The 27,766-nt window shown below is 38.5% G+C and overlaps 1 protein-coding gene across 7 annotated transcripts in view; it reads right to left on the bottom strand.

The window, feature by feature from the left end:
* Nucleotides 1–27,766, bottom strand: part of tenm4 (teneurin transmembrane protein 4) — a 247,006-nt gene that overhangs the window by 40,944 nt on the left and 178,296 nt on the right. For 6 of the 7 annotated variants that reach the window (XM_082181143.1, XM_082181145.1, XM_082181144.1 and 3 more), the window contains 8 exons: nucleotides 23,580–23,699; nucleotides 17,915–18,176; nucleotides 13,593–13,860; nucleotides 13,360–13,503; nucleotides 10,100–10,349; nucleotides 8,733–8,753; nucleotides 2,474–2,706; nucleotides 674–828 (listed from right to left, as the gene is read on the bottom strand). In XM_082181143.1, coding sequence (XP_082037269.1) covers nucleotides 674–828; nucleotides 2,474–2,706; nucleotides 8,733–8,753; nucleotides 10,100–10,349; nucleotides 13,360–13,503; nucleotides 13,593–13,860; nucleotides 17,915–18,176; nucleotides 23,580–23,699 — 1,453 coding nt within the window. The remainder of the gene's footprint in view (nucleotides 1–673; nucleotides 829–2,473; nucleotides 2,707–8,732; nucleotides 8,754–10,099; nucleotides 10,350–13,359; nucleotides 13,504–13,592; nucleotides 13,861–17,914; nucleotides 18,177–23,579; nucleotides 23,700–27,766) is intronic. The other variant, XM_082181146.1, reaches the window with a different exon arrangement.

The raw sequence follows: 27,766 nt of genomic DNA, 5'->3' as shown, positions 1-27,766 counted from the left end.
TCTAGTAATTATATACAGTCTGTGAACATTTTTCCAGTTTGCCCATGAACTCCACATTCAAAACATAAAATTGGGTAAAGAAATGCATGATAGACAGGTTTACTTTAGATTTAAGGCAACAGCTTATTTCGGTCAAACTAAACAGAAAAAAGGGAAGATGTTTCATTTGTCATTGAAACCGCAGGCATTGTTGATTGTCTTGACACTGGGAGAACGTTGCAGGCAAAATAAAGTTAAGGAAAACTAAAGCGACCAAGGTCTGGACCTCTAGGGCTGTGTCACAATCCTAACTGATGCTTTCGAGATCGCAGTCAGGGCAGTGTCCTTGCCTGAGGAGACAGTTAACATTTGGATTGGTTAACAGCGCCTAGGGTGACCCCCTCTGTGAGCGTGTCTTTGGGATGGAGGGTTGTAGGTCAGCTTGAAACTGGATGTTGCAGGCCAGCATCTGGGTTACTGGGACCCACAGCAACACAAAGCCCCCTGACCTGCCCTAAAAAGCTGTCAGCTGCAACCCTTCACCCTCGGTAAGATTGACATGGCGACTACGCCAAGCCTGGTGGCGGAACAGCGTCGCCGCACTGGCCTTTCACAAGTCCTGCCATGCACTGGCCTTTATAAAGGGGCGGATGGGTGAGAAAGCTGCAGAGGGAACACAAGACGATAAACCCACCTGTGAGATGTCCATCACAGAGTCACAGCTCAGGGGTCGTGCCGAGGTCAAGTCGTTGAAGCCCAGCAGGGTGGATATGATACCGTTCTGATCGATGCGGCGGATCATGGTGCCGTCTACAAAGAAGATCACGCCATACTTATCCACTGTAATGCCTGGAGACAAGAGACAGAAAAAGAGAATGGATCTCTGCTGGGAGGACAATCGCTGCAAAAAAAACAACAACAAAGAAAAAAACCTGAAATAACCTAGATAATAGTAGAATAGAAAATAGTTCATATAAATATAAATAATTAAATAAGCAAAATTGGGTTAATAACATCCTGTCAATTCATATTTCACCACAAAATCAAAATAAATACACAAATAAATAATTTAATTATATTTTAGAAATACAGTTAACTATAGAAAATGAAGTATATTTTATGTAACATCTATCTATCTATCTATCTATCTATCTATCTATCTATCTATCTATCTATCTATCTATCTATCTATCTATCTATCTATCTATCTATCTATCGCAATATTTTCATGCCAATTAAATGATACAATTCTCATTACCATAATTTAAAAAAAACTTAATTCTCATTTCTACAATGCAATAAAAAAAAAGAAAATACTGAAATTAAATGGTAGTATTTGTTTGGCTTTTGATCCATGCAGATATAAAAAAAATATATATTAAAATTTACTATATTAAATAATGAAAATCTAATGAGGACCACTATTGACAAAATAAAATAACAAATTAAATAACAAAGGAAGGGAATGTATAATTTTCCTGAAAAAAGTATGATTTTTTTCTTTGTGCAAAATTACATTTACATTCAAGCATGTATTAGATGCTTTTATCCAAAGCAACTAACAAAAGAGGAACAAAAGCAATTTATAAAAGAGCCTACAATAATCATAATATACAAAACCAGGCTTATTAAACATATACAGTTTTCTATTTTTTCCTTTAGATTTTAATGTGAAATGTGATCTGTGCAAGTTTCAGTGAAATTCTCTTACATGGTTCAAAAACATAACAAGAAGTTACACAAAGCACATGTTCATTCTGTAAATTTGGAATGATAAGGTGATATCTCTCAACAAATGCATTTCTCTCAGCATCAACATGCTCAATAGGAAGCCAGAATTATAATAAAAAATCCATGCGATAAATTCATTATTTATGTCTTGAGGAACAAGGCGGCATGGAGCATCCTGAGGAAGAGAGAAGCATGTGGTGCTGTTCAAGCTATTTAAGAACATGTGAATCTTTCCAATGACACTGCGGATGACAAAGGGAAACATGTGACTCTGTGTGCGTCATCTTCCACTGAGAAAATAATGGCTTCTGTCACAAATGCTTCTTCAATTTCAGATGACGAAATAGACTGGCAAATCGAATTGTCATTATATTATTATTACATTATGTTGGTGAAAATGGAAGGAAGAATTCATTTCGGGCCCCCCGTAATTCCCCTCAAAGCACTACATATGCTACAGGAAGGCTACCCTTTATACTACAAACTGACAAGTGTATGCAAACCACAGGTTTTGCTATCAATTTCATGCTGTGGTTTTGGGGTTTGCTCAATTTAGACGCTCAGGGCAAATATATGGAAGCAATGCTCATTTTGGAGAGAGTATGTGTGGCTGAAGCGAAATAGCTGAAATTGCTAAAAGCACCTTTAAGGGAATTTGCTCATAGTCTAATGGGAATGATGGGAAAATTGAATGAGTAATGGCAAAATCACTGTCTGTTTCTGAAAAATGTCAACACTGTTATTCAGATGTCTGGAGGTTTACCTCTAGGGTTTGTAAGTGTGGCTTCCACGGCCTTGCCTCCGTCCCCGCAGCGCGTCTCGTCGTAGGGTAGACATTGATCGCCTGTGCCTGCCACCAGCTCTAGGTTCTTTGCCACATCCTTCACTGTGTTCAGAGACTTCACCTTATACACCTTCCTGCTGCTGGTGTCCGAAAGGTAGAGGGCTCCCGAAACGGGACTAGTAGCCAGGTAATATTTGTGTGCAGGGCTATTGCTAAAAACAAACAAAGAAAAACAGTCAATTGCGGTGTAAAGGTTTGTGTGAAGCAGGGTTATTTTTGTTACTTGAAATAAAATAGATGTTAACTAAAATAAAGATAATAATAATTGTACTATTTTATTTTAGGTAGCAAATAAAATCCTGAAATAAAATAGATGTTAACTAACTAACTAAAACATATATACATACAGTACACACACACACACACACAACTATTGCTGAAAAGGCGTGGATAGGGTTATTTTTGCGGCTGACCTTATTGCATGCGTTTGTAGGAGCTTCCATTTAAGATGCAAAATGTATGGGAGGAGAGTATTTAAATGAACCATTATTTAACGGCCGAAAAAAAGCATGTCTTAAACCAGACGCTAATTTGTGTTGCTCTGGGTATATTGCGTTGGTCATTATGGAAATGATCTGACTGCGTCTGTATTCTTTAATGTGTGTGTCGTCAGTAGATCATGCACAGAACTTTCTACTGCCATCGGCGCTTTTATTAGATTGCCCTCTCAGGCTAATTTGCCCTGTTTAGTAAATCTGGTTCTTAATGTTAAATCTAATTATAAGACAATAAAGTGCGGGAGCCTGTTCTACATTGTTAGCCATGATGTGCAGTGAAATGATCCATTTTATAAATGATACTGATACAACTGAACAATGTCGAAATGTGCATCACGTGTCACATTCAAATCTATGCGTTAAAAACAGCTTCAGAGATGAGAATTAGCAGTGAGAGATCATGTACACTGCAAATAAGAATCAACATTTGACAGATCCACTGCCATAGCGAGAGATGTCTCTGCCATGTCCTCTCCGCATCAATCTTTTACGGTGTGCATGTACTCTCAGTCCAAATATAGAAACACATGCAGTGTGTGTAAAGCCTGTGGTTAGTACGGTCGGCCCAGTGTCTAATGTGCTGCCATTGTGCATTCAAATAGGTATGACACCAAACCCCCCGAAGGGAAACTTTCATCTGGAGATGCATGTGGTCTAGAGCCGTTATCTAAACACATTATGTATTCCTGGAGCAAAAATGGCCCACGGGCCGAAAAAAAAAGTACATTATACAGCAAAGCTGGACAGTAAAAGTCATCCCTCACCAACCACACAGGGGGCTAAAGAACATGAAAGCCCAACAAAATAACTCCAATCAGACGAAAGAGGGTCGCTGGTGAAAAAAAAGAAAAAAACCTCCAATCAGGAGGCAAAATATAGAGTTTCCTCTCTATACGCTAATCAGATTCTGAGAAAACGATAGAAAGTCTAGGCACCTGGACTGCAATTTTACACGTTTCATGTTGATCTGTGATATGCTGTAATTGTACCTCCGCTGAAGGATACATCTGTGGTCAAAGACCGCTTGCGGTGAAATTGGGATAATTTGCACCAGTTTCACAGGTTAGCGCTTGTTTGTTAAGTTTGACCACCTACGAGCGTTTCTTCAGGCTCATGCAATTTCAGCTGGAGCACAGTGAAAAACAAGGAATTGCTGTAATGTCTGAGAAACATGGTGGAAATTATGTTCAACTCACGTTAAATCTTAGCTAAAGAATGTGCGAATATTCAGCAGATGTTCATGACAGAAGAAAAAAAAAAGTGTGAAATGTTCTCGCCTTTTTCGAGCAAAGTGAGAAAGGTCACAGAACAAGAACAAAAATTATAAGTGAAAAGCATTCTTAAGTTGATTAGCCATGGCACATGCTATGACATACATCTGCCAACTACTATCATTGCCAACAACCAACTTCTGTACATCATTTAAAATCTACCACGAGAATTTAGATGGGAAAGGTCATTCAAGACAGCAAAAATGTTAATTGAACAATTTATTCTTTGCAAAAAGTGCAACTTTGCTGGTCAGACTGTGTTAGTACGCTAGCGATGACTAGCCACAACAAATACTATGCGACACATGTCTGCCAAATGCGATAATAACTACCAAACAACTTGACTTCAAATCCTAACAAAGTGAGAAAGGTCATGATAAAAGAACAAAATGTTACGTAAAAAGCATGCTTCGTAAAATGACATGCTTGTGCTATGACACACGTCTGCTACATACCATCATTGTTAACAACCAACCTATCAAAGGATCAGAATTCAGAATTCTTAAAGGTCACAGCAATAAAGTGAAAATGTTAAGTGAACAATATATATTGTAATAGCACTCCACTGTAGGCTACTGTAGGACTAGCACTCTCAAGATAACTAGCCACAGCAAATGCTACGACACACATCTGCTAAATACCATCATTGCTAACATCTAATTTGTCTAAGGATCAGCATTCAAAACCTAGCAAAAGTGAGAAAGTTCACTGCAAGAGAACGTTTAGGGACAAGCATTCTTCGTAAGATGAATAGCCTAAGCAAATGCTACAACACATGTCTGCTACATACCATTATTGCTAAACCCAACTTGTCTTAAATACACATTAAAAACCTACCAAGTAGACACTAAGAGAATAAAAGCATTAAGTGAAAAATATTTGCTGAAAAAAGAGCCACACCGCCTGTCTATGGTAGACCTCAAGAGATGAATAGCCGCAGCAAAAGCAACAACACGCATCTGCTAAATACCATTATTGATAACACCCAATTTGTCTCAAGAGAGCAGCATTCAAATCCAAAGTGAGAAAGGTCACAAGAGAACAAAATAAGTTCAGCATTATTCGAGAGATGCCAAATACCATCATTACTAACAACAAACCTATCTCAGGATCCGCATTCAAAATCTTACCAGGTTGCCGCAAGAGAACAAAAAACTTGAGGTTAAAAACATTCTCTACAGGTAGGGCTAGGTTAGAGATGACTAGCCATAGCAAATGCTACAACACACATCTGCCAAATGCCATTATATTTAACACACAACCTGTCTTTGTATAAGCATTCAAAACCGATTAAACAAATCCAAGACGTGTAACTCTGGGGCTGTTAGTGCCGAATCCCAGTGGCCAATGCAAGAGTGTGGAAAGGAATAGTGCCAGGTCTGCAGCACTGTCAGCTTCGATCTATTATTCAGGCCGACAGCTGACCTTCTAGAAGATGGCTGGAATCAGGCTGCTTTGGTTGACCTGGGGCCGGCACGTCACCGTGTGGCGGCTGACCGCGTTGAATGATGGCCTCGGTTAGGAGGGAAGGTAAAACAGGTTTGTCAAGAAAAATCTCAATCCCATTTCGCAAGAATCTGCCAGGGAGTTTGACACTATGGGTAGATGCTTTTCAGTCCCAGAAGTCTCTGTGTTGTACAATGTGTTATTGGAGGCACACGGCATTGTGCTTTCTCTGATGAGGAGAACACCATGACCTTCATAGGCTCCATCTATATTCAACAACTAAAGCCCGTCTGCGGAGGATAATTGGATTTTTCAGCATGTTGCTGTGACGATGGAGGTGAGCGACTCTTGTGGAAAGGGGGTCAGCGGGTATGTCAGAGAGATCATGGTCTAGCCTTATTCTCTCGTCTGTGTGCACATACATAAACACTGTGATGCATTTATTTGTTTTCACACAAACAGCGATGACTGCTCTTCTCTGGTTACGAATATGACTTTGGCCTTTTCAGCAGTCGTTTCTACAAATGTTTATTTCTTAAATTAATTATTGGAACATGTTTCCGGTAAGTGATTTAGCTTGTATAACCTAAAGCGCAACTTCTACAATCAAAAGAACAACACAAACCTTAAAAGCGAAAAAGCAGAGGCTACTAAAACACTGAAAAGCATGGAGTGACCCATAGGCCAACAAACACTCTATGTGAAATGTGAATGCTTGGCCTACAAATAGAGGTCCTGCTGAACATACTTCACTTGAATTCTTGTGTAACTATCACGGTAAGAAACCTCTGTACTGAAGAGGGAAATGGAGTTTGCTTTAAAGGTCTGCAGTATTAAATATGGATGTGTTACTGCTCATCGAGCAAGCTTGCAATAAACATGTTGATAAATTGCGCAGCAATATTCTCTTCAATCTGCAGCTTGGGCATTACAGTATTTACCCAGAACAAGATCACTGACTGTAGAAGAAGACCTTTTACATTAATGCACACTACAGCAAGTACTTGTTTTCAGACTTAGGTTACTTGTCAAACTGTTTGGTGGATAGAAACGCATAAAATCCTTTTTGAGGAGTTGAGAGACAAAATGTAGGGATGCACCAATTACAATTTTTTGGCCGATACATATACCAATACCGATAATTCTTTATATTTGAAAGCCGATATATTGGCCGATAAATCTAAATCCAAATTTTTGAGAGCCTGATCACAAAAACTAAAGTTTCACCATTAAAAGCTATGTCCCAAGCACACAATAATAATATTCCCATTACAATTGTATGTAGTATCATGTTATGTAGCCTATATGACTATTATTTTGCACTTAACTGTATTTTCCTTTTTTGAAGTGATTCCTTCCAGTCATACAGTATTTCAAGCAATTCAAAACCATCATAGCGAATTTTGCGCATCTGAAGTGTCTCAGCTGAAGGAAATAATCCATTATTTATCAGCTTAAATATATTGTCCAAATTTTCTAAACGATATAAATTAAATAACGATAACATTAAAAATGAACATATTTCGTCCGACACTGATATGGTGGCCGATATAAAGCGCATCCCTAATAAAAGGTTTGAAATCAATCAGTGATAGATCGAAAAAAGGTTCTCTAATAGATTCAGGGCTGTCCAATCCTGTTCCTGGAGGGCCTCTGTCCTTGCGCTGTTGAGCTCCAATCCTAATTATTCACACCTGAACCAGCAAATCAAGGATTTATGGATTACTAGAAACTTCCAGGAAGGTGTGTTAGGGAAAGTTGGGCCCTTCTGTCCTAAAGTACAAGGTCTCACCTCTTATAAAATTTTCATTAAGCAACGGATACCTATATGCCAGAGCATGTCGAAAGTTCTGGCAGAATGACAGAGCATCACTTTTGTTGCCCCTTGCATTTCTCCCTCATGTCCCTAGGACGCATCTTCCCAATCAATTGTACAGCGCTTATCTGGCATTGCAAATATGCAGTATGTACGACTAGCCATTTATTGCAGCATTGCACATGTGCCCTTATCTAAAAGCAACATGATGTGTGACGCCACCCTTTGTCTTGATGGAATCCTCCACAGGAAAGTCACGACCTGACGACGCAAGGTTTAACAGAGGCTTCATCATGAAGGATAGGGCATTTTTGAAACTCGCAGGTGTTCTGGGTTTAGCCAACCTCTCTCAGAGAAACCTCTCATATCCTGTCAGTCATACCTGAGCATCAAACTGCTAGCTGTCACACTGATGCCTGTCAAAACCCACAGCTGGTTGTGCCACACATCTTATATTAAGGGTTCATAGCACCACAGGGAGGATGTGTGTAATATTTGAAAGCTTAGATCGAAGTTTGATGACTGATGTGTTTTTTTTTCTCTCGATACCACGCTGCCATTTGTCAAATCAAACATGTTAACGAACTGTGTATTCAGATCCGACGGCGCTTTGAATGTGTAATTTGTCATCGGGTGAAATATCACGCTGCATTGTGGGAAAGGCAGCACGGGTATTTCTAATGGGTAGGGTTGGGTAATTATATTCTTTAAGGAAGCTGAGTCCCCTGAGGGCGAGAAATTTTTAAAACGCTGATACCGGTCTTATGCTAAGCTTGTAACCGCTTTTCCATCTTTCTGTCTGACATTTCAAATTATGTGCCATGACTCTGGTTTCCTCAATGTACATAATTCTTTGAGGCTTTTTTTACTGATGCGGTAACCCACTATGAGAGTTTACCCATGCATCAAACTGGTCTCTGTAGATCTACAGCACAAAGCTCAGTCGTAGCACTGCCCCTTTTATTGCTATCTGGAGAGGTGTTTTAATGCACTTCTTGGTACGCTTTAATGTAAGGAAAACACCTACACTGGGCGCATTCCACAGGCGGCTACAAAAGCAACTGTATATCAAAAAAAGACTGTACAGAGCATTTAACTGATATTCATTCATCATAACTAATGGTATTACTCTTTAGAAAAGCTCTTACCTATGCCTGAAATCTTTATTTCTGTATTAGCGAGAGCAGCATGAAAAGAAGAAAGTGGGAAAAAGAGGGTTAGCTTACAGAGTTAGTACTTTAATTATGCATTAAAGGGATAGTTCACCCAAAAATGAATATTCTGTCATTAATTACTCACCATCATGTTGTTTCAAACCCGTAAGACTTTTGTTCATCTTCGGGAGATTTGAGAGATTGAGAGATTTCTGTCCCACCATTTACATCATATAAAGCGATCGAGTCTCTTCGGAAAATTTGGACTAAACTACTCAATTCATATGGATTAGTTTTACAATCTCTCTATGAACTTTTTGAAGCATCAAAGTAGTAGTTGCGTAGCTGTCAATGGAGGGACAGAAAACTCTCAGATTCCATCAAAAAGATCCTGAACATTAATGAAAGTCTTACAGGTTTGGAATGACATGAGGGTGAGTAATTAATGACATAATTTTCATTTTTGGATGAACTATCCCTTTAAATGTACAGAGAAATGGTTAGAGTGGTAAAAGTATACTACTACAGACAGTTCTACAAGCATGCAGAAAGGATTCCTGCATAGCAGACATACTGGATTGTTGACCAGGCCAAAATGTGTCACAGTCTGCTCTGATATGGAAAAACAATGCTAAATGCAAATAATAAAATGCAACCAACCATGTGATTCTATATAGTTAGGATAAAAAAAAAAAAAGGCTTGTGATAAGAAAACAGTTCCCAAGAAATCAGGCTAAAATAAATTCCAGAGTAAAATCCTGATGCAAAACCAGTTGAAAACCTCTGGCGTAGACATCCATTTAATTCGTGAATTTCATATGGAAATGTAATTTATAAAGAGTTTGTTCATTCCCAATACATCTCTAAAATGCTTCCAGGTGGATGATTTTTATGAATGCACTGCAGTCTATGTGAATGTAGGCTATGCAAATTTTCTCTTAAAAAAAATTACCAGAGGACTGTGCCCAAAATTAAGTTATGCTTTCCAGATACCAGATTCACCCTTTAACAGATGTCTTGGAGATACATGTGTGCTTATTGGGTTCGAAGGAAAGGTGGATGAAATTTTAGCATTACATTTAAAGAAACAATGCCCCTAAAAATTAAAATTGGCATTTACTTCCTTCTATGGAACAAATCTGGTCAGTCTTTTCAAACATTAAAGTGAGACAGGCTTGGAATGAGTAAACTACAACAAAATGGTCATTTTTGTGTGAACTTTAAATGTAAAAAGCCAGCATCAATCATGTGCTATATGAGTAGAGCTCCAAGATGCCTTTTGGATTGGGAGCAACTTATCTAAGAAGATTTAGATGGTTAGACGAATGTTTGTGTATCTATGTACATGCAGAATGCCAAACCTGAGCTCTAAGACACTCGTGACATTTCCTGTGGTGAAGATCCGACGGACGTAGTTGAAATCCCCCACGTACAGACTGCCATCCGATCCACAGGCTAAAGCTACAGGTGCGAGCAGCTTGTTTCCGTCCGCCAGCCCGTTGCAGCTCGGACAGGAGATACTGCGCCTTCGCCCGTTACCCATGATGCTTCCGATGACCGGGGGCTGCTGGGAAATGAAGATGTTCTCGCCGTTACCCTTGTGCAGGATACCTGAGTGACAGAGAGGGAGATGCCATAAGTATTTTGTCCATTCATTGTAATTTACAAGAATCCATTCAGAACGGCATTCACTCAGCAGTAAATCAACAGGTTTTGTCGGATATGAGAAGCCAGGGTTTTAAATCTGACTCAATTCTGCTCAAATTTAATGACATTAAATGTATTTGTACGGAGCTTTTCCCTGCCACAGAGCAACAGGACGGCTGGCGGCGCTTGAGAAAGGATTTCGCTAAGTAACCAGGCCGAGATGTGCTAAACAGAACTGAATTAATTTATCGGAAGGTGTTTTTCTCTCGCACAGCCAGATGCTTCTGTACAAAAAGCAGCGAAGTAAAAGTCCACAGTCACAGCAGGAAAAAACTTCCTCTTATTATCAGTATCACAGTCAATCTGAATCTTCACCGCATGCCTCAATGAATCTCAGATGCTGAACAGCTTGCCACAGACGCCATTCAAAAGTGGCAGAGTGGCAAAGTGCGTGAAACTCAATTTCCAGTCATTTTCATTCTGTAGCGCTTTCTCCCCGAGCACCTGTTGAACCACGCTGTTTTTTGAGAGATGCTAAATAACAGCTTTTTCAGGCCATCTATGCTGATTGGCTAGAAATGTAGGTGGGTTTACTGTGCTTATTCACATCAAGCTCGAAAATGAACTGCGTAAAAGGCTTTCGATTGAGCTTTGAAGAAAATCTGCCAATTTTGGAGAACATTTTGCTGCTGAAATAAACGTTAAAAAAAATTAATTAAAAATCACTGATAAGTAACATACAAGCTTTTGTACTCAAAATATTCCAGATAAACGTGGAGCAGTTTAAACCTTTATTGTAAGTTGTATAAATTGTTTCTGTTTGTATGTTAGAGAAATTCACTTACTTTCAGAAATAATGATTCAGAAATGATACATTTTTTGCCAAAACCTGACAAATGAAAAGCAGTGGTCAGCAATTTCAGCATTTTATCATTTCGCTTGAGTGCGATTCATTTTAATCCAGTAAAACATTTTTTTTTTTTTTTTGAGCAAACATTTGTCATGCTTTGGTGTGAATTTTGTGGTCGGTTTTTCGCAGCAATTAATTCCGCTTCAGTTTGACTAATTTCCTTAAAGATGTACAAACTTTTCATAAACCTGACAAAAAAAAAAACAACACAAAAAAACACTGTTCAGTTAATATTTTGCTTGAGTCTCATTCAGGTGTATGAAAGGAAACTTTGTGAGTTTACTTGAGTGTGATTCATTTTCTTTAAGTTTTACACATTTGTTTTGCAGAGTCAAAAAAAATAAAAAAAGTTGGCAGTTTTTTTTGCCAGCAAGTCATTTTGCATGAGTTCAATTAAGTTTCTTTCAAGTCTACCAATGAAAACTATTACTGCATAAGTATGGAGCCAAGGAGAGGCAATTAAACGGATGGCATTAAAAGAAGCTTCAGTGTAAATGACAGAGTCGCTTGGGAAAAGAGAAAGGAAGAGAGAGTTGACATTTGAAGAATTTGAGCAAATTTTACCGGAAGTCCCCATGTCGACAGCGCTGGGTTTTAGTGACAGACCAAGCTGTCACCTGCGTTCCTAACACTTGTGCTACAAGTAGGCTTCATTTACTGAGATAAGTGCACCTGTGCGCTAGCAAAAGAATACTTGACAGGAACCGAAATGGAACAGTTTATGTAATCACTGATTTCAGAGGCAATTCAGCAGCAGTAGGAAAATTGACCAACTCCAATACGATCCTGTCGTAGAAATAACGGCTTTGGCTTGCTGAGCTGGGGTTTAAAAGAAAATGAATATTCAGTGATATTATCGTTTTAACTGCATTGACGATATTGGATGAGAACAACGTTTGAACCGAATTGAACTGTATAATGACACTCCTACAGTCTGTAGAGCTGCTTATAGCTGAATTGAATTTGTTTTATAATAGACAAACGCTGCAACATTGACAGTTATTGAACTGAACCAAATGGAGCTGACTAATGGCACTATTATCTTCTCTAGAGCTGCTTTAGATCAAATTGAATTTGTTTCATAATTGAAGAATTTCACATTAACATTTTTATTTTGTTGTTTATTAGGGTGAAGCTGCTTTGAAACAATCTGTATTGTATAAAGCGCTATACTGTATAAATGAATGTTATAACTTATCCGAGTCCAGGGCCCAGTTTACACCTGGTATTAAGATGCGTTTTGGTCGATCGGATCACAAGTAGACGAGGGAGACACATTCCCGTTCACACCTGGTGTTTTAATCCGTCTCTGTTGTCCACTTTCAACCACTGCTTGAAAGTAACTTTTAAAGGCGCTATATAAAATAAATGTATTATTATTATAACTACTTCTGTCCGGATTTCTTCGAGGGGAGGGTTTATGGGCGGGTAAATGTATGGGTTTTTTCAGATCTTTCCATCTAATGGACGAACGCGATTTACATATCAGCTTTCTTTTCTGCTCTGACAGACGCAAGACCAGCCGAACACAGTGAGTGTGTGTTATAAATCAGGAATGGTGAGAGAACATCGTGCTTGGTGCGTTTTTCATCTTCAAACCAAACTTAGATCTTCAGTTGACAAAGTTTAAATCCCGTCTGGCTAGCGCGTGACCCATAATGTTTACTTATCAGGTCAGTAGATGGAGAGCAGGCGGTCTTTTGTGGCTGTTCGAACACATTCGATCACATGAGCGTTTACACTACAAAAGCAATCCGGTCTAATGCGTTTTCGATTACCTCTGGAAGTGGTCGAAAGTGGACAAGCTCAAAACGTTTTAGACCCCGTTTACACCTGTATTTAGTGTCGTCCACTTGTGATCGGATTTATAAAAATGCTTCTTAATACCAGGTGTAAACAGGGCCCAAATGTCAAGCCGTATTAAAACTAAGCCTTCTCGTCCTAAGCAAGCAGTGAACATTTATGAGCATTTCCAGAATGGAAAAAAAAACTCTAATTGATCTAATTAATAAGCAACCACATTTTTAAGAGCATTTAAATATCTCTCTGTGTGTACTAACTCACCACTTTGGATGTTCAGCGCGTGATGTTTGTCCACGCTCCAGCCGCCAAGGTTGGACGCAATAGTCTCGTATCCCTGGAGGACGGCTGTCCGCTTCTCCCAAAGGATCAGATCCGGGCAGGATTCGTACTCAAAACCCACAGACACTAGCAGGAGTGAAGAGGAAACATCACTAAGCTTGAGACTGACAACAGCCTTGAGAAATGAAACACTAACAACTTCATTCCAAACTCACCGAAAGCCTCAGACAGCCCGTAAACTTTCTGGCTGTAGACGTCTGCTTTGTCCCAGACAAAGTCGTAGGAGAGGTTGGGCGCAGCTGAGAACCACTTCCTGAAGAGCCTTCCCTCAACGGCCACCATGAGGTGCACCTTCATCAGGCTGAACGGGATGGTGGAGTGGGTGAGGGTGATCCTCAGGAGGGACTTATACCCCGACGTCCGGCTGCTGAGGTAGCCCAAACGCACGTCTGTACCTGGGATCCGCACCTCCTCTTGGAGGGTCTGGGGAGAAGGTGAAAATGTTGATGTTAGTTACAACAAAACAGAACCAACAGTAACAAATCTTCTCATTTTGTGGGAGATGCACCCTGCTGAGAAGTGTTTGCATTATTTAGCATCCGAATCTACGCAAATGAGAATGACTTAATTTCTTCACAGGAGACATTTTATTATACAGTGCAAAACAAATATCGGGTGAATCTATGTCATATTTTACCCTTGAAAAAAGAAGAAAAAAAGCTATTGTATAAAAAAAAAAAAAAAATTCTATTAAATATATAGTACACTACCAGTCAAAAGTTTGGGGTCGAGAATATTTTTTATGCTTTTGAATAAAGTATTTTCTGCTCACCAGGGCTGCATTTATTTGATCAAAAATACAGAAAAAAAATAAAATATTTTGAAATATTATTACAATTTAAAAAAACAACTTTTTTATTTGAATATATTTTAAAATGTAATTTATTCTTGTGATTCAAAACTGAATATTTTGCATCATTACCCCCGTCTTCAGTGTCACATGATCCTTCAGAAATCATTGCTGTTCAAGAAACATTTCTTATTATTATCAGTCAAAAACAGCTGTGCTGCTTTTCATATTTTTTTGATGAATAGAAAGTTAAAAAATTTTTTTTAAACATTATTCAATGTATTTACTGTCACTTCTGATTAATTGAATGCATCACTGCTGAATAAAAGAATGAATAAATAATTAATTAATTAATTAAATGAATATGAATTACATGTAAATAATGAAAAATGTTCATTATTGTAATGTGAAAAAAGCGAGGTGGGGGTAGGTGATTTGGCAGGACATAATTATCACAATATTGCCAGATAATATTACTAGATCTGAAATAAGCTAGTTTTCTAATAATACAATTTTCTAAATATAATTTCTTTTTTGGGGGGGGGGGGGGTTAAATGTGAACCAGGAACTTTGAATTGCTCTGAGTGAACAAATTACTCAGTGTAAAGCAATGCATACATCTAGGTCACACAGGCATCATCAACAACACCTTTGTTTCCTCATAGGAAGTCGGTTTGGAGACTCAGTGGCTCAGAGGTTTCTCATTGCTCACACACACACAGAGCTCTCATTAACTCTCAGCGTATCGCTCCTTTATCACAGTCAGTCACAGAGCCGACCAATAAACACAGCCGATCGGTACAGCGTCAATAAACACTGATAAGAGCTCCTCCATAGACGTTTCTGTTTGTAAACCTGTGATAACTCTGTGTGTGGGTGTGTGTGGATGCATATGAACAGTACGTGTGTGAATAACCCACCTCAAGATTTGGGATGGGACAGATTTGTGCCGATATTAATAGCCCAGACAGCAGAATGCATGTGAGGCTGACTCATTTATCTTGTTAACCAAAGACGACGACAAAATAATTAGGAAAGTGGCACATAGGTATCAAAACACACACACACATAAATATGTGCACATCAAAAAATTAAAAATAATAATGTATGTGTGTATATATTAGAGGTGGGCATAGATTAATTTTTTTAATCTAGATTAATCTAGATTAATTTTGAAATTAATCTAGATTAATCTAGATTAAAATGGCTCATTTGAATTCTGCCGAAGGCATTCAGAATATGTGTGCTACCCAAATAATGACTATAAAAGTAAGTCTTTGAGAACGGGTTTCTCAAGCCAGGTGGCGCATTAGATCAGGGGCTCATCTCCTGTTTCCAAAATGCATCACAAACTGCTTGAGAAAGCTGTTCTACTCATAGACTGTAAAAGGTTACTACTGTACTGTTACCATCCGTAGGAAACATTAGGTAGGCCTATGTTATTATCAACTACTATAGGCTATCAATTAGGGATGGGCGATATGGCCTAAAATCTATATTGTGATATACATTGCAGCCTCTTGCGATAACGATATACAGTATATTATAATAAAACCATTTCAGAACAGATTACACAGACCCATGCTAAACAACTGCTAAATGTTTTTTTTTTTAAAGGGTGTATGTAGTTTTGAGAACATATATTGTGCAAAACTGTAAGTATACAACATAATTTTGCAGATAAATAAAATTTAAGTACACTAGCTGCAGAGACTTAAGTAGGTCTAATGTTTATTATGGCTTGGAGCTTATGAAACCCCAAATTTAAAATTAGAATATTGTCTAACTGATGTATTTTCAGTTAAAAAGAAACACAACAACGATTCTTAAAATCGAGATTATGTGCTACACCACTAAGATATATTGGAATGGGAATAATACGCGCGCGCTGGTATTCAGTGATATGTTTCGTTTTGAATTTGAGGTGGTCGAACGGATTAGTCGTGTGTTAACTTACCGAACTGTTACCCCACACACTCTGTATATAGTTTGCTGCTGCTCGTCTGACGGCTTAAACCCGAACCAAGTCCAAATAATGGATGTTGCACTGATCTTTTTCACCAGCTTTCACTTTCAGCCGTGTTTACTTAAGATGACGACGAATATGCGTTGCAGCCGGGTTTACCTCGCGGCCGCGGGTAGATTGCGTCATCATAGCTTGTGTAGTATAGAGCCATCTCCCAACCCAACTTGGAGAATAGATTAACGGCGATATTTTTTTTATCGTGCGATAAGAGTCTCGCGTTAACGCAGCACGTTAACGCCGATAACGGCCCACCACTAGTATATATATATATACTGTATATATATACTTTTTTTTTATTTTATGTGCACATATGTGTGTGTGTGTGTATATATATATATATATATATACACACACACACACACATACACTTATAGACACACTGAGACACAACAAAACTATTGTACACATACTCGCACACAAAAAACCTGTCAGTCAAGACCAAAACACAGATGTTTGATTTTCCAGCACCGACTGCAAAGCTCCTCCTGGACTCAGACTCAAAAAGCTTCCATGCTGCTTTCGTCTAAATGTAATTATCGTTCTTCAGAAAATGTCTGGAGTAGTAAATTGGACTGTGTATCTCTGCCCAATTACACACAGGAGATAAAATCACAGGACTGTCACCTGAGACAGAGCCTCATCCATTCCCCTCTGATGTACATTTCCCAATACCTGTCCCCTGCTGTCTATCAGAACATCATTAAGAACCAGCACTAGTCTGGAATCAATCGTGGCAAATTTTTTTTTTATTATCTGTCTGAGACACCAGTACACGTTTGAACTGTCTGCAAGTGTCAGACTAAACAAGACTAAATCTGTTCAAAAAAACATAAGACATTCAAAGTTTAAAATGAACTCAAACAAAAATATAGTAAAAATTTCATAAAACAAGCTTTTTAAATTCAACACAAAATAGCATTCACAATGCATCTCAGTCATGCTAAAACTAAAGCAGCAAAGATCTATTCTTCCACTAGAGTAAAATGGATTATCCACAAAAAACAACAGAAAGAAGGGCGGACACTGAATGTGAGCTTGAGTGGTCAATAGTGAGTCAATTAAGTGGTGCAGTGATGATGTCAGAACCCGGAAGACTAATTCGCCGTTGGTTCCTTTGAGATTTTCCTGTGGGGTTTTATTATGTTTTTTTTGTTGTTTTTTTATGTGTAAAATAAAGCCAGTGGTAAACTTCACTATACTTTGACATTTTGTTCTACAATGTAAATTGCATTGTAAGTAAAAATCCCTGTAAGAAAGGGGCGGAGTTAAAGCGGAATAAATGATTGGAGAAGTCCAGCATGCGTCATTAGGGAGAAGTCTGGAAGATCGAGTTAAGACATTTTTGATTAAAAATGATGTATTAAAGAAATAAATAAAATACAAATAAATATATGCATGAATAAATCATTTACAAATAGACCAATAACATGTATTTAAAAATACATTAGGTATATTTTCATTTCATGCAAAATTTAACTATGTAATGTGATGTTTAATAACTGAGATTTGAACTGGGATTTGATTGGTTAAACTTAAAATTATAATATTCATGCATTGTTATTATTATGCTGCCCCGGCCACATAGTTTTGGTCACATTAACAGATAAATCAAACACAATTATTATTTTTTTTTTTATCTCGTAATGATCTGTTTTCATCACCTGAATCTCTGGAACGACGATGCCCCTCTCTTTGCAGGTCCCGGCGAACGCCGTCAGCGGGGCAGGCAGGACGATAGGCATGGGACGGGTGAAGCTGCTCAGGTCGCAGCTTGGGATGTCATTGACCTCGTGTCGCATTACAATGGTGTCCATGACGAAGAAACGTCCCCATGGCAGCCACAAGGTGTGCTCCTGAGTGATGAACGGAGCGCGCTCAAACCTCAACGCTACGGCCACGCCACCGTTACTCACCAGGTCGAAACTGAAACGGAGAGGACATGTTCGGTTAGACACAGAGCTTTGCAGTTGTGTTTATCAATATCTGGGTTGGAAAAAATCTGGTTGTAGGTTCAAGCCCCACAAGGACTCTTGCATGTTCAACTCTTGCCCGTATATATTTTTTTTATGTCAGTTTCTCAACTACCTTCTGAAAGTATTTACATTTGGTAGATGCTTTTATCCCCCAAAAAACGTACACTTCAACGAAAAAGTACGCTTCGAGCTTGATGTTGACTAGTCGCTGATCTTAGCCTATAGAGGGCGCAACGGGATAAGAAATCTTTGAAGTTATCTTTTACGATCCGTTTCCAAAGAGTTAAAATGACAAATGAATGCATATTCCGAGAGCGCTCCACAAGATGTGTTTGATTATACCATCTGGATGCTCAAAATGTATCGCGTTAATGCACGTTTTAAAGGGATAGTTCACCCAAAAATGAAAATTCTGTCATCATTTACTCACCCTCAAGTTGTTTCAAACCTGTATGAATTTCTTTTTTCTGCTGAACACAAAAGAAGATATTTTGAAAAATGTCGGTAACCAAACAGTTGATGGACCCCAATGACTTCCATAGTAGGAAAAAAAAATACTATGGAAGTCAATGGGATCCATCAACTGTTTGGTTACAGACATTTTTCTAAATATCTTCTTTTGTGTTCAACAGAAAAAAGAAATTCATACAGGTTTGAAACAACTTGAGGGTGACTAAATGATGACAGAATTTTCAGTTTTGGGTGAACTATCCCTTTAAACAGCTTATTATACACGTCAGCTAATCGCAGTTCTAAACTAATGCGCTGCACATCACACACAGAAACATTCAGTAGTGCAGAAATTTATTGTCAACACTGTTCTGTGAGTTATCAATAAAATAGCGTAGAAACTGAAATAAGAATATATTTCTTAGTAACTAAAACCCACAGCTTCACTATTAGTAGAGAGACGCTGACAGGTAGAATTAATTCACACGCAATCACTCTTTTACTAATGCATTCAAATGCATGTAACCTTTACATGATATCTGAACATGATCTCTTATATCTGTATCTGATTTAGAACGAGCAGAAATCTGTGATAAATATTACGACCCAAAGACAAAATAACTGATCAAAATAAGCAGTTACAGTATGTAGGAGCAATAGCCTTGTGGGCAGCACTGTGTCATATGCCATAGCTGTGCACAAGGCAACCCGTGTTCTGAGTCTCAGCTCGAGGCTCAGGCTTATTTCTTCATAAATGACACCATCAGCGACTAGTCGACACTGACTCGACTTCAATCACATAAATGTTGTTCAACCCCTACAGGAAAGCACACAGAAGAAGTTCTCTTCCACAAAAAATGTATTAAAAACTGATAAAAAAGTTACAATACTGCTTATAATTCACAGCTTATGAAAGAAATGTTAAATGTTTATTAAAGGTGTGTTGTTTTACCAGAATTTATGTTTGTTTGTTTTAATAGTGTTTTTTTTTTTTTGTGAATTGCATTGAAGCCAATTAGTGTTTGAACCCAAATTACCAAAATGTCTAACCTTATACAAGGGCAAGGTCACTCTCTCATTGAAATGAAAGAATTATACTATTATTTTAACTTAAACATTAATCGTTTACAAGTTGCCCTACTGTACTCATCACATCGTAATTCTCTATGTCTACTAATCTCTTGAATAAAACCATTTATAAACGCATCAGATTTTAATAGAGTGGATCTGATTCATTAAGTACAGTTCTTTGCTTAAGTATCCCAACCATCGCTGCCTTAAAAATGGCGTTTTGATTTCCCATTCAGTGAAATTACAATGCCATTTAATTCTCCCACAATACCATTTACTACCATTTTAATCAACGTAATTCACCGTTTCTCTGCACTGCCATTAAAACCAGACTTAATAAAGGTTGTAATTCATTATGTTTCTCCAAATGACAGGATTCAATTGAAAAGGACTCGGCTTCAGTTAGTAGGGACGGTTTTTATCTGGCAGCTACACAATGTGACTGGAATACAATGAACTATTGGCTCAGCCTAATACACAGTGCTTTTGAATTTGCATTAATAAAATCAGCATGAATGAGTGGTGTCGTTATTCTCTTTTGAGGAGTGAACTGGCAAGATTCCTTGCCGCTGCAGTAGCCGTGCGTACTCCGGCGAGCGTCTTTTGTTGTGTGGTGGAACGGTGCGCTTTGATAAAGGAGGTGAGAGGGGAAATGACATTTAAGGGAAGGGTAAAGTATTATTGATCTGAGCTGTCTGCGCTAACATAACTTTACAACAACGCTACAATGGCAGCACGCGCTCTGCATATAGAGTTGCTCTGATCAGAGAGCTTTGATGTTGACACTGCTAAACAGAAATGAAACGGGACGCTATGTGCTGGCTAGCGTGTGTGCGGCTTGCTAGGTGACTGATTGTGTTTAAATCCAGAATGCTACTCTGATCTTCTTTTTTGTGTATCGTCATGAGGAGACACACCTTTACAACACGCTCTGGTAGACATGAAAGCACAAATGCACTTTACTGCCAAAAACGCCTACAATGCAAACAGCCGATTAGCAATACGTGATATGTGGACGCGTAGAATGCGCTGTACTCTGTGTCTTTGTTCTCGAGCTTGGCATAGATGCGGTGTGCATCTGTAGTCACACCTCAAGCTGCTTGAACATTAATTCAACTACATATCCCAACGGGCCATTCACAGAGCTTTCATTGGCACGGCTGATAAACAAAGGTCTGCTTTGCCCTTGTTGTCGTGCCCTTGCTAAAATGTGAGCATTTGTCTGTGCGCTGTGGGAGTTTGAACTGAGCGTGTTTGTTGGGAAGTGTCTGCGAGAGAGTGTGTGTGTGTTTTTATGCAGCCGTAGAGCTGACGCTAATCTGCAGTAAAAGCTAGCCAGCTAGTCACGTGCTGAGAGACGCGCTCACACATATATAACCATGACACAGGCACACAGACAGCCCTAAAGGCTGCCATGCCAATCGATGAGCGATTCACAGGCCTGTTATCAATCACACAAGCACCTCAGGCATGGGTGACACACTTTATTAGTGCATTCAGCCTTTCAGTGCACACTTTGAGGGGACGCAGTGTTAACCCAAAGGGGGTTGTCAGATCGATGGGTTAGACCCCAAAAAGGTCGAAGATACACACTTTTAGTCCTCTGAACTGAACCAAGGCTATGTTCACACAGCAGCAGAATATAGTCCTGTGTGCTAAATACAATTACATTCACACACAAATTTGTTATAAACGAGAATGACAACCGTGTTTGTTGAGAATGATAACAGAAACACTGACCAGAAATACCCTTATGAAAATTAACCATGGTTTTACTACAAATAATAAAAAATAAAAAATAATTAAAAAAACACATGGTTATTATAGTTTAACCATGGTAACCACAATTATTAACCATAGTTTAACCATGGTATTTGCAGTAAAACTGTGCTCATTCAAATGGTAAACATTCAGCCAAAAAAACTAAAATCATGGTTACTACACTTTTACTATAATAAAACCATGGTTAATTTATATGGAACTTCACTTCAGTTATTTATTAATATAGACAGGATGTAAATAAATTACGTAAAAAATCACATTATATAACCGAAGACATACATTTTAAGCTCTAAGTTTATTCCGTTAGCTTACATGCTAACCAGTTAACCTAGTACCTTTGCATATCACTAGCTGATTAGCCCGACAGCTTAGCATCCTGTTAACTGATCAACCAACTAGCTTAGCATACTATTGACAATTAGCCTGTAAACTAGTTGACCTGTTAGCTGACTTCAATACTAATATTATTGTACATTTTACAATAATGTTCCATTAGTTAGGGTTAGGTAATGCATTAACTAATATTAACTAACAATGAGGAATACATTCGTTACAGTACTTATCAATCTATGTTAACATGAATAAAAATACAACTGTTCATTGTTAGTTCAGGTTCATTAAATAATGTAAAATACAACCTTTGATTTAAATCCTGTATAAGTAAATGTTGAGATTAACATTAACAGATTAATAAATGGTTTAGAAATATTTTACATTGTTAGTTCATGTTAACTGATGTAGTTTACTAATGTTAACAAATGAAACCTTACTGTAAAGTGTTACATATTTTGTCTACAAGGTTCTCTCAAGTTGTGAACAATCACAACGTATTATTATAAATTTTTTTGATGTTTGAAACTTTGTATTACTAGCAGTTCTCATGTTTACTTTAAGATGAATCAGTTTTTGTATTCCTTTTGTAGTCCCATTTTGTATTCATTTTGTAGTCCCATTTTGTATTCATTTTGTAGTCCCATTTGTAAGTTGCTTTAGAAAAAGTGTCTGCTGAATGAATAAATTTAAGTGTTTGATAAATTTAATAATGTTCTCAAAACGCGCAAACGCGTTTTCTGAATTGGTTTAGTTCATTGCTTTTAGCTCGCCTAGCGTTTTTTTTTTTCAACATTAGTACTTACTACTTTTTTTTAGATGGTCCAGAGAATATTCAAAAGTAACATTCCCATGTAAAAAGCAAAAAAAAAAAAAAAAAAAAGATGTTTTGAAATTTAATTTAGCTAAACATTCTTTGAACGTATTTGTGTTTACTGGAAAATCTCCACACATTGAATCTCGCACTAGACCGGTGTCACTTCCACTACATAATAATCATGTGAAATCTTTTAAGTCTATCGCCTATAGCTCAGTGGTTGTTGATGACGTGACACAGCATTCAGCTCTCTCCTTCAGGGAAACAGGGTTGCGTAAGTGACTCTCAATACATCAAGTCAGATGTATAATGGATGGCTTTTAGGATTTCCAGAGTCTGACTTCAGGGTGAATTTTGTATTACATGAATATTCACTGCATGTTACTTGGTCAATCCGACTCTAGCGGTTGGTAGAGTAGCAGAGGGACCTCTTTGGAAGTGAAGAAAGAAGTAATTTAAAAAGCAAAGGCACCAGGATAGTACAAAACACAATCAAACAAAATCATTTAAGACAGCTTTCCCATTTTAAAGCAAGCAAACAGGTGCATTGGTGATTTCATGCCATACTGAGTCTGTTCTTGCAGGGCTTGATGGGCTGTTGTGGGAGGGAGACCATGTGTTTACGAGCAAAGAGAGGGAAAAAATAGAGAGAGCCAGGGAGATGAAAGTTTTTTTTTTTTTTTATGGCTACAAAAAGCACCATCCAAGCAAACAGGCAAAATGCGCATGGTGTGCTGGGGATAAAGCCTCCAGCACATTATACAACATTCTGCCATACAGAAAGCAGTTAGAGTGCCCAGATGTGGGCTAAAGGTGCATGAATAATGATCCAATTTGAATACACGTAATTTTAATTGCCAACCCACATCTTTAAATACCATTTCATCATATGTTGCAACTTACCTGCCATCCTGTCTGGTGATGGTATACCCATTGGCTGGTTTGTTAATGAAGCTGATATTTACACCGACCAGAGGAGTCCCATCTGAAGTCACCACTTGTCCCCGGATAACACAGGCATGACTGTGAAGTAAAAAAAAAAAAGGAAATTCATAAGTGTTGTGTTACAATGTAGAAAAACATCAGATGCTTTTTGTAAACACATATAATAAATTAAATGAATCCGACAGCTCTGAGGAAACCTCAGCGGGATTTTCTGTCTGAGATGCAATAGATTACAGACAAAAACTGGGATAGTGTTTGTGTCATTCCTGCTGTTTGAGAGAACAATGGTATGAGTGCTTTCAGTCACAGCTGATATCTGGGCTTAAAACTGCCTCTATCTGATGTTATCTGTCTGCCTCAGGAGCTCCGACTTACTGATCGATATGAAAAAGTCAAACACAGTTTCTTAAAATCCTAAACAAGTGCAAAACAGCTCCCCGCTAGACACGACTTATGACTCACAGTGTTAGAGTTTTTAATCAGGCGTCATGCTGTTCCGGCTGGAGATTAAGAATGACAACAAAAAAACCCTGCAAAAAACAAAATATATAAAAAAATAAAAGAGCTGTACATTTTTGTAGTCTATTCATATTCATATATGATAACTGAATAATTTATTTTGTAGATACATGCAATCAGGGTTTGACATTAACTTTATTTTGCTCACCTGCCAGTGGTTAGTGATTTTCCAAAGTTACTAGCCATTTAGCATTTTTACTGGCCACAAATTTGACCAATACCATAGGGAAAAACTGCCATACAGTATATATATTTTTGATGTATCTCATAATTTGACATTAGATATGTTAGGCTGTTGTCACTTTAAGACCTGACGCATGGATCCATTATACCGTTACACATGCGTTTTCTTTCTCAACTGTTTACATTCACTTCAAACATAACTGACTGTTAACGTGAATACTTGCCAAGGCCGAAAACATTTTTGTATTTGTACTTCGTATTTAAGTGCAATAAGCAGCGAAAAAGAACTTGCATAAAGCGAAAAAAAGCTTTATGTGCACGCACCCTTCTGTGTAAGCACAACATCTGCAGGAATGAGTAAAATTTCAATCCCACGCCAAAATTTCAACCCGGAGCAAATTAAACGAGTGAGTGAGGGGAGGCGGTTTTGTGTGTTTCTCGCTGTCGGAGAAATCTTGAGAGAGCGAGAACGCACAGCTGGTATCGTGTATCTATTCTGCGGGAAATGAGTTTTGGAAGAGTTTCGGATAATGCAGTATCGATATGTATTGAAAAATCAATATTTTTGACACAGTTTATTTCAGATAGCTTTTTTAAAAGACTGCAATTAAAAAAAAAAAATATTATATTCAAAATTCAACCTTGCCAAAGTGGCTAGTTTGGAGTGACTGTGTTACACGCCACTGCTGAAATCCACCCGCATTTGGCGGGTGTTTATGTCAAGCACATGTGTAAAAAAGTACACACATCTGCTAGTTTGAAGAAAAAAAAGAACTTGAGAAAAAGAAATTACACATTGGGGCTGTTTCTATGAAAGTATTAGGCATTAAACAAGTGCCAGGCAGCGGAACAATTAACATGGTGTGTAAGAGGCTGGCCCCTTCCTGTCCTTACTGCAGGCAAGATCACAGACCCAACAATATCCCTGTCCCAGGGAGGCGAACTTTATGCTAATTTAAGCAGCCTCTCACCTTCAGCAGTCCTTGGCTCAGCTCTGCGTCCCTGTAAACAAAGCTAGCAGAGATAGCGCACAAGTGCACAGCCCCGCCGCAATGTCTATTATCAGACTGCGAGCGAACTCATGTAGAATAGAAAAGAGAGTGGGAGTGACAAAGAAAGATCACTAAATAAAAGGGTGGAGAGACAGAAAAAGAGAAAGAGAGAGATACGTGTAAAGCTTTTGTCTATCTACAACATTGCTCAAGGTGACAGTTTGATTTAGAGTATTCTCATTCAGAAGGGGCAGCGACGCAAGTTTTCACAGGGTGCACTGAGTGGAACTGTCGGCTCTGTACCACGAGGCAATATGCTGAGCTGATTCAACAACTCCACGACAAATTATTTAAATATTGACATTAAACAGATCTGAAGAAGATAAAGGAGGAAGGAGGAACAGTGAAGTGGTTTAGACAAAAAGTCTAAAGTTAATTTATTCAGCAAACCCCCATCTCAAGCAAGACTGGAATGGCAGAGAAACGGGCAAGTTGTAAACAACAGACATATCACCTTCTGTAGACCATCAGCACTGCGTTGACAACTGTGTAATTTTTGAGTATAGAAGCAAATTGTAGGCCACGTCTGCCTTGACATTAGAAAAGACATTGTAAACAACAATGAAAGAAAGCATGCTAAACTCTCCCGAAAGGCAGCGTCTGGGAGTACAATATACCTTTTTTTTTTTTTTTTTTTTACATGCACAGTGGTCTGAATGCCATGTGTTTGGCAAAGGCTAAAAACAGCTAATGGACTAAATTAGGGTTTGCAGTCCACTTTGTGTTCAAGCAAAATTATTAAATAATAATCAAGCCTAATCAAGTTAGTTCTGGCAGGTCACGTTAGTCAACCTCGCATAAGCTGACTCTCAGCTGATCCACATATACCTATAGGAATACGAAGCCTATCACCGTATACATATATAAGCTCCTTCAGTATGAAGCTAATTACAATCCTCCATCCCCAGCTCCTCCTCTCGCCCAGTCAGGATTTGGCATTCTGATTCCCCTTGAATCAGAATAAATTCTCAAATTATGTTGTACTTTAAAATCTTGAATTAAATATATTTGCAAACATTCATGTTGGTTCTGTTCTGTTTACTCTGAGGGGGGTTATTGCTGCTCTCCCTGCTCTTATCCATGCTAGGCTGCATGGATGCGCAGGGAGTTCTCGCCCAGAACGGAACCATACCACCAATCCAAACGGTATGCTAATTGTCAATCGCATTTGACGGTAGTGGTCCTAACAGAACTTACAGAAAGGTTCTTTACCACTGTAATGCTAACTACTTTACTTGCAAGTGTAAAACTAGCCACTAAGGTCACTGTCAGGACATTGCTAAGCATTAGCAACCACGCAAAAGCACAGTTTAGTATCACTGGTACCAAATGCTGTCAAATCCACCTACAGCCTATGTTCCTGTAAACAACCATTGAATAAGACCTTAGCGAGCACCGCTAATTACTTCATAAGAGGGGCTAAATATAAATATGCACTTAAATGACATCTGTACAGCAGTATTCTTCCCTTTCTCAGAAACTGCAACATGTTCTAAATAGGCTAAATGGAGAGAAATAATGGGCCATCTCAGGCCATCCCCCTCCAACATCTCCACACGATGGTAAAAGGGGCTAAGTACACTCAGATGCAGCAAGCAAACAACTTGACCCGAGTGCATCTCTAGCCATGCACATTTATTCTTTTGTGGGATCCAGATGACAGAGCATATGCTGTAAAGGCTAAAAAATATTGGAAGAACATTCGGAAAGTTTCAGAAAGGTGAGTCTTGTATAACAGGGATGATAGGTGACTTTGATCATTCCCATCCTTGTTGCTTTCTTGTGGTCAGATATGTCAGAAGTGCATTTTGACATGTCTCTTAGCATACAGAGGTGGTTGTGAAATCAATAAAAAGGCCTGATCAGGTGATAGCAAGGGGCTCTTTTAGACCGACTGTGGCTGTGTCTAAAAGGTCCATCTGGGCTGCTGTCAGCCTCTCTCATATCTGTCAGTAAGCAGAGGAACGAAGAGGTAATAAATAATATATCAGCCCTGATATTTTTAGGTGAATCGAGGTCTCCGATCTTGCGGCTGGTGACCGACTTCTAAAGCTTTTATTTATTTATGCCTCTTTTTTTTTTCTTGGGAGATGATGGTGACGAAGGGTAGGCCGAGACCCTCATCTTGAAATAATGAAGAGGGTATCGGGAGACTCCCTACCGAGCGTTGCAAAAATGTCACCTTGGGAAAATGTCACACAGTATTACAAGAGCATTTCATGAATACTGTCTGACATGTCCACAAAAGGCGATATCAAACAAAGTCCAATGTTTCATCTTTGCATGAGGTTATGCGCATTGGACACTCTGACACAAGTTGATTGAGGGCAGCGTGATTTATGCAACAGAAGAACGTCTGGCAGATAGGACAGAGGAAATGAGTGCATGAAG

Source organism: Leuciscus leuciscus (genome assembly GCF_965113295.1).
Source record: "Leuciscus leuciscus genome assembly, chromosome: 9".
Classification (NCBI taxonomy): Eukaryota; Metazoa; Chordata; class Actinopteri; order Cypriniformes; family Leuciscidae; genus Leuciscus; species Leuciscus leuciscus.
The sequence above is the reverse complement of the archived record's forward strand: the minus strand, read 5'-3'. Positions and strand labels throughout refer to the sequence as shown.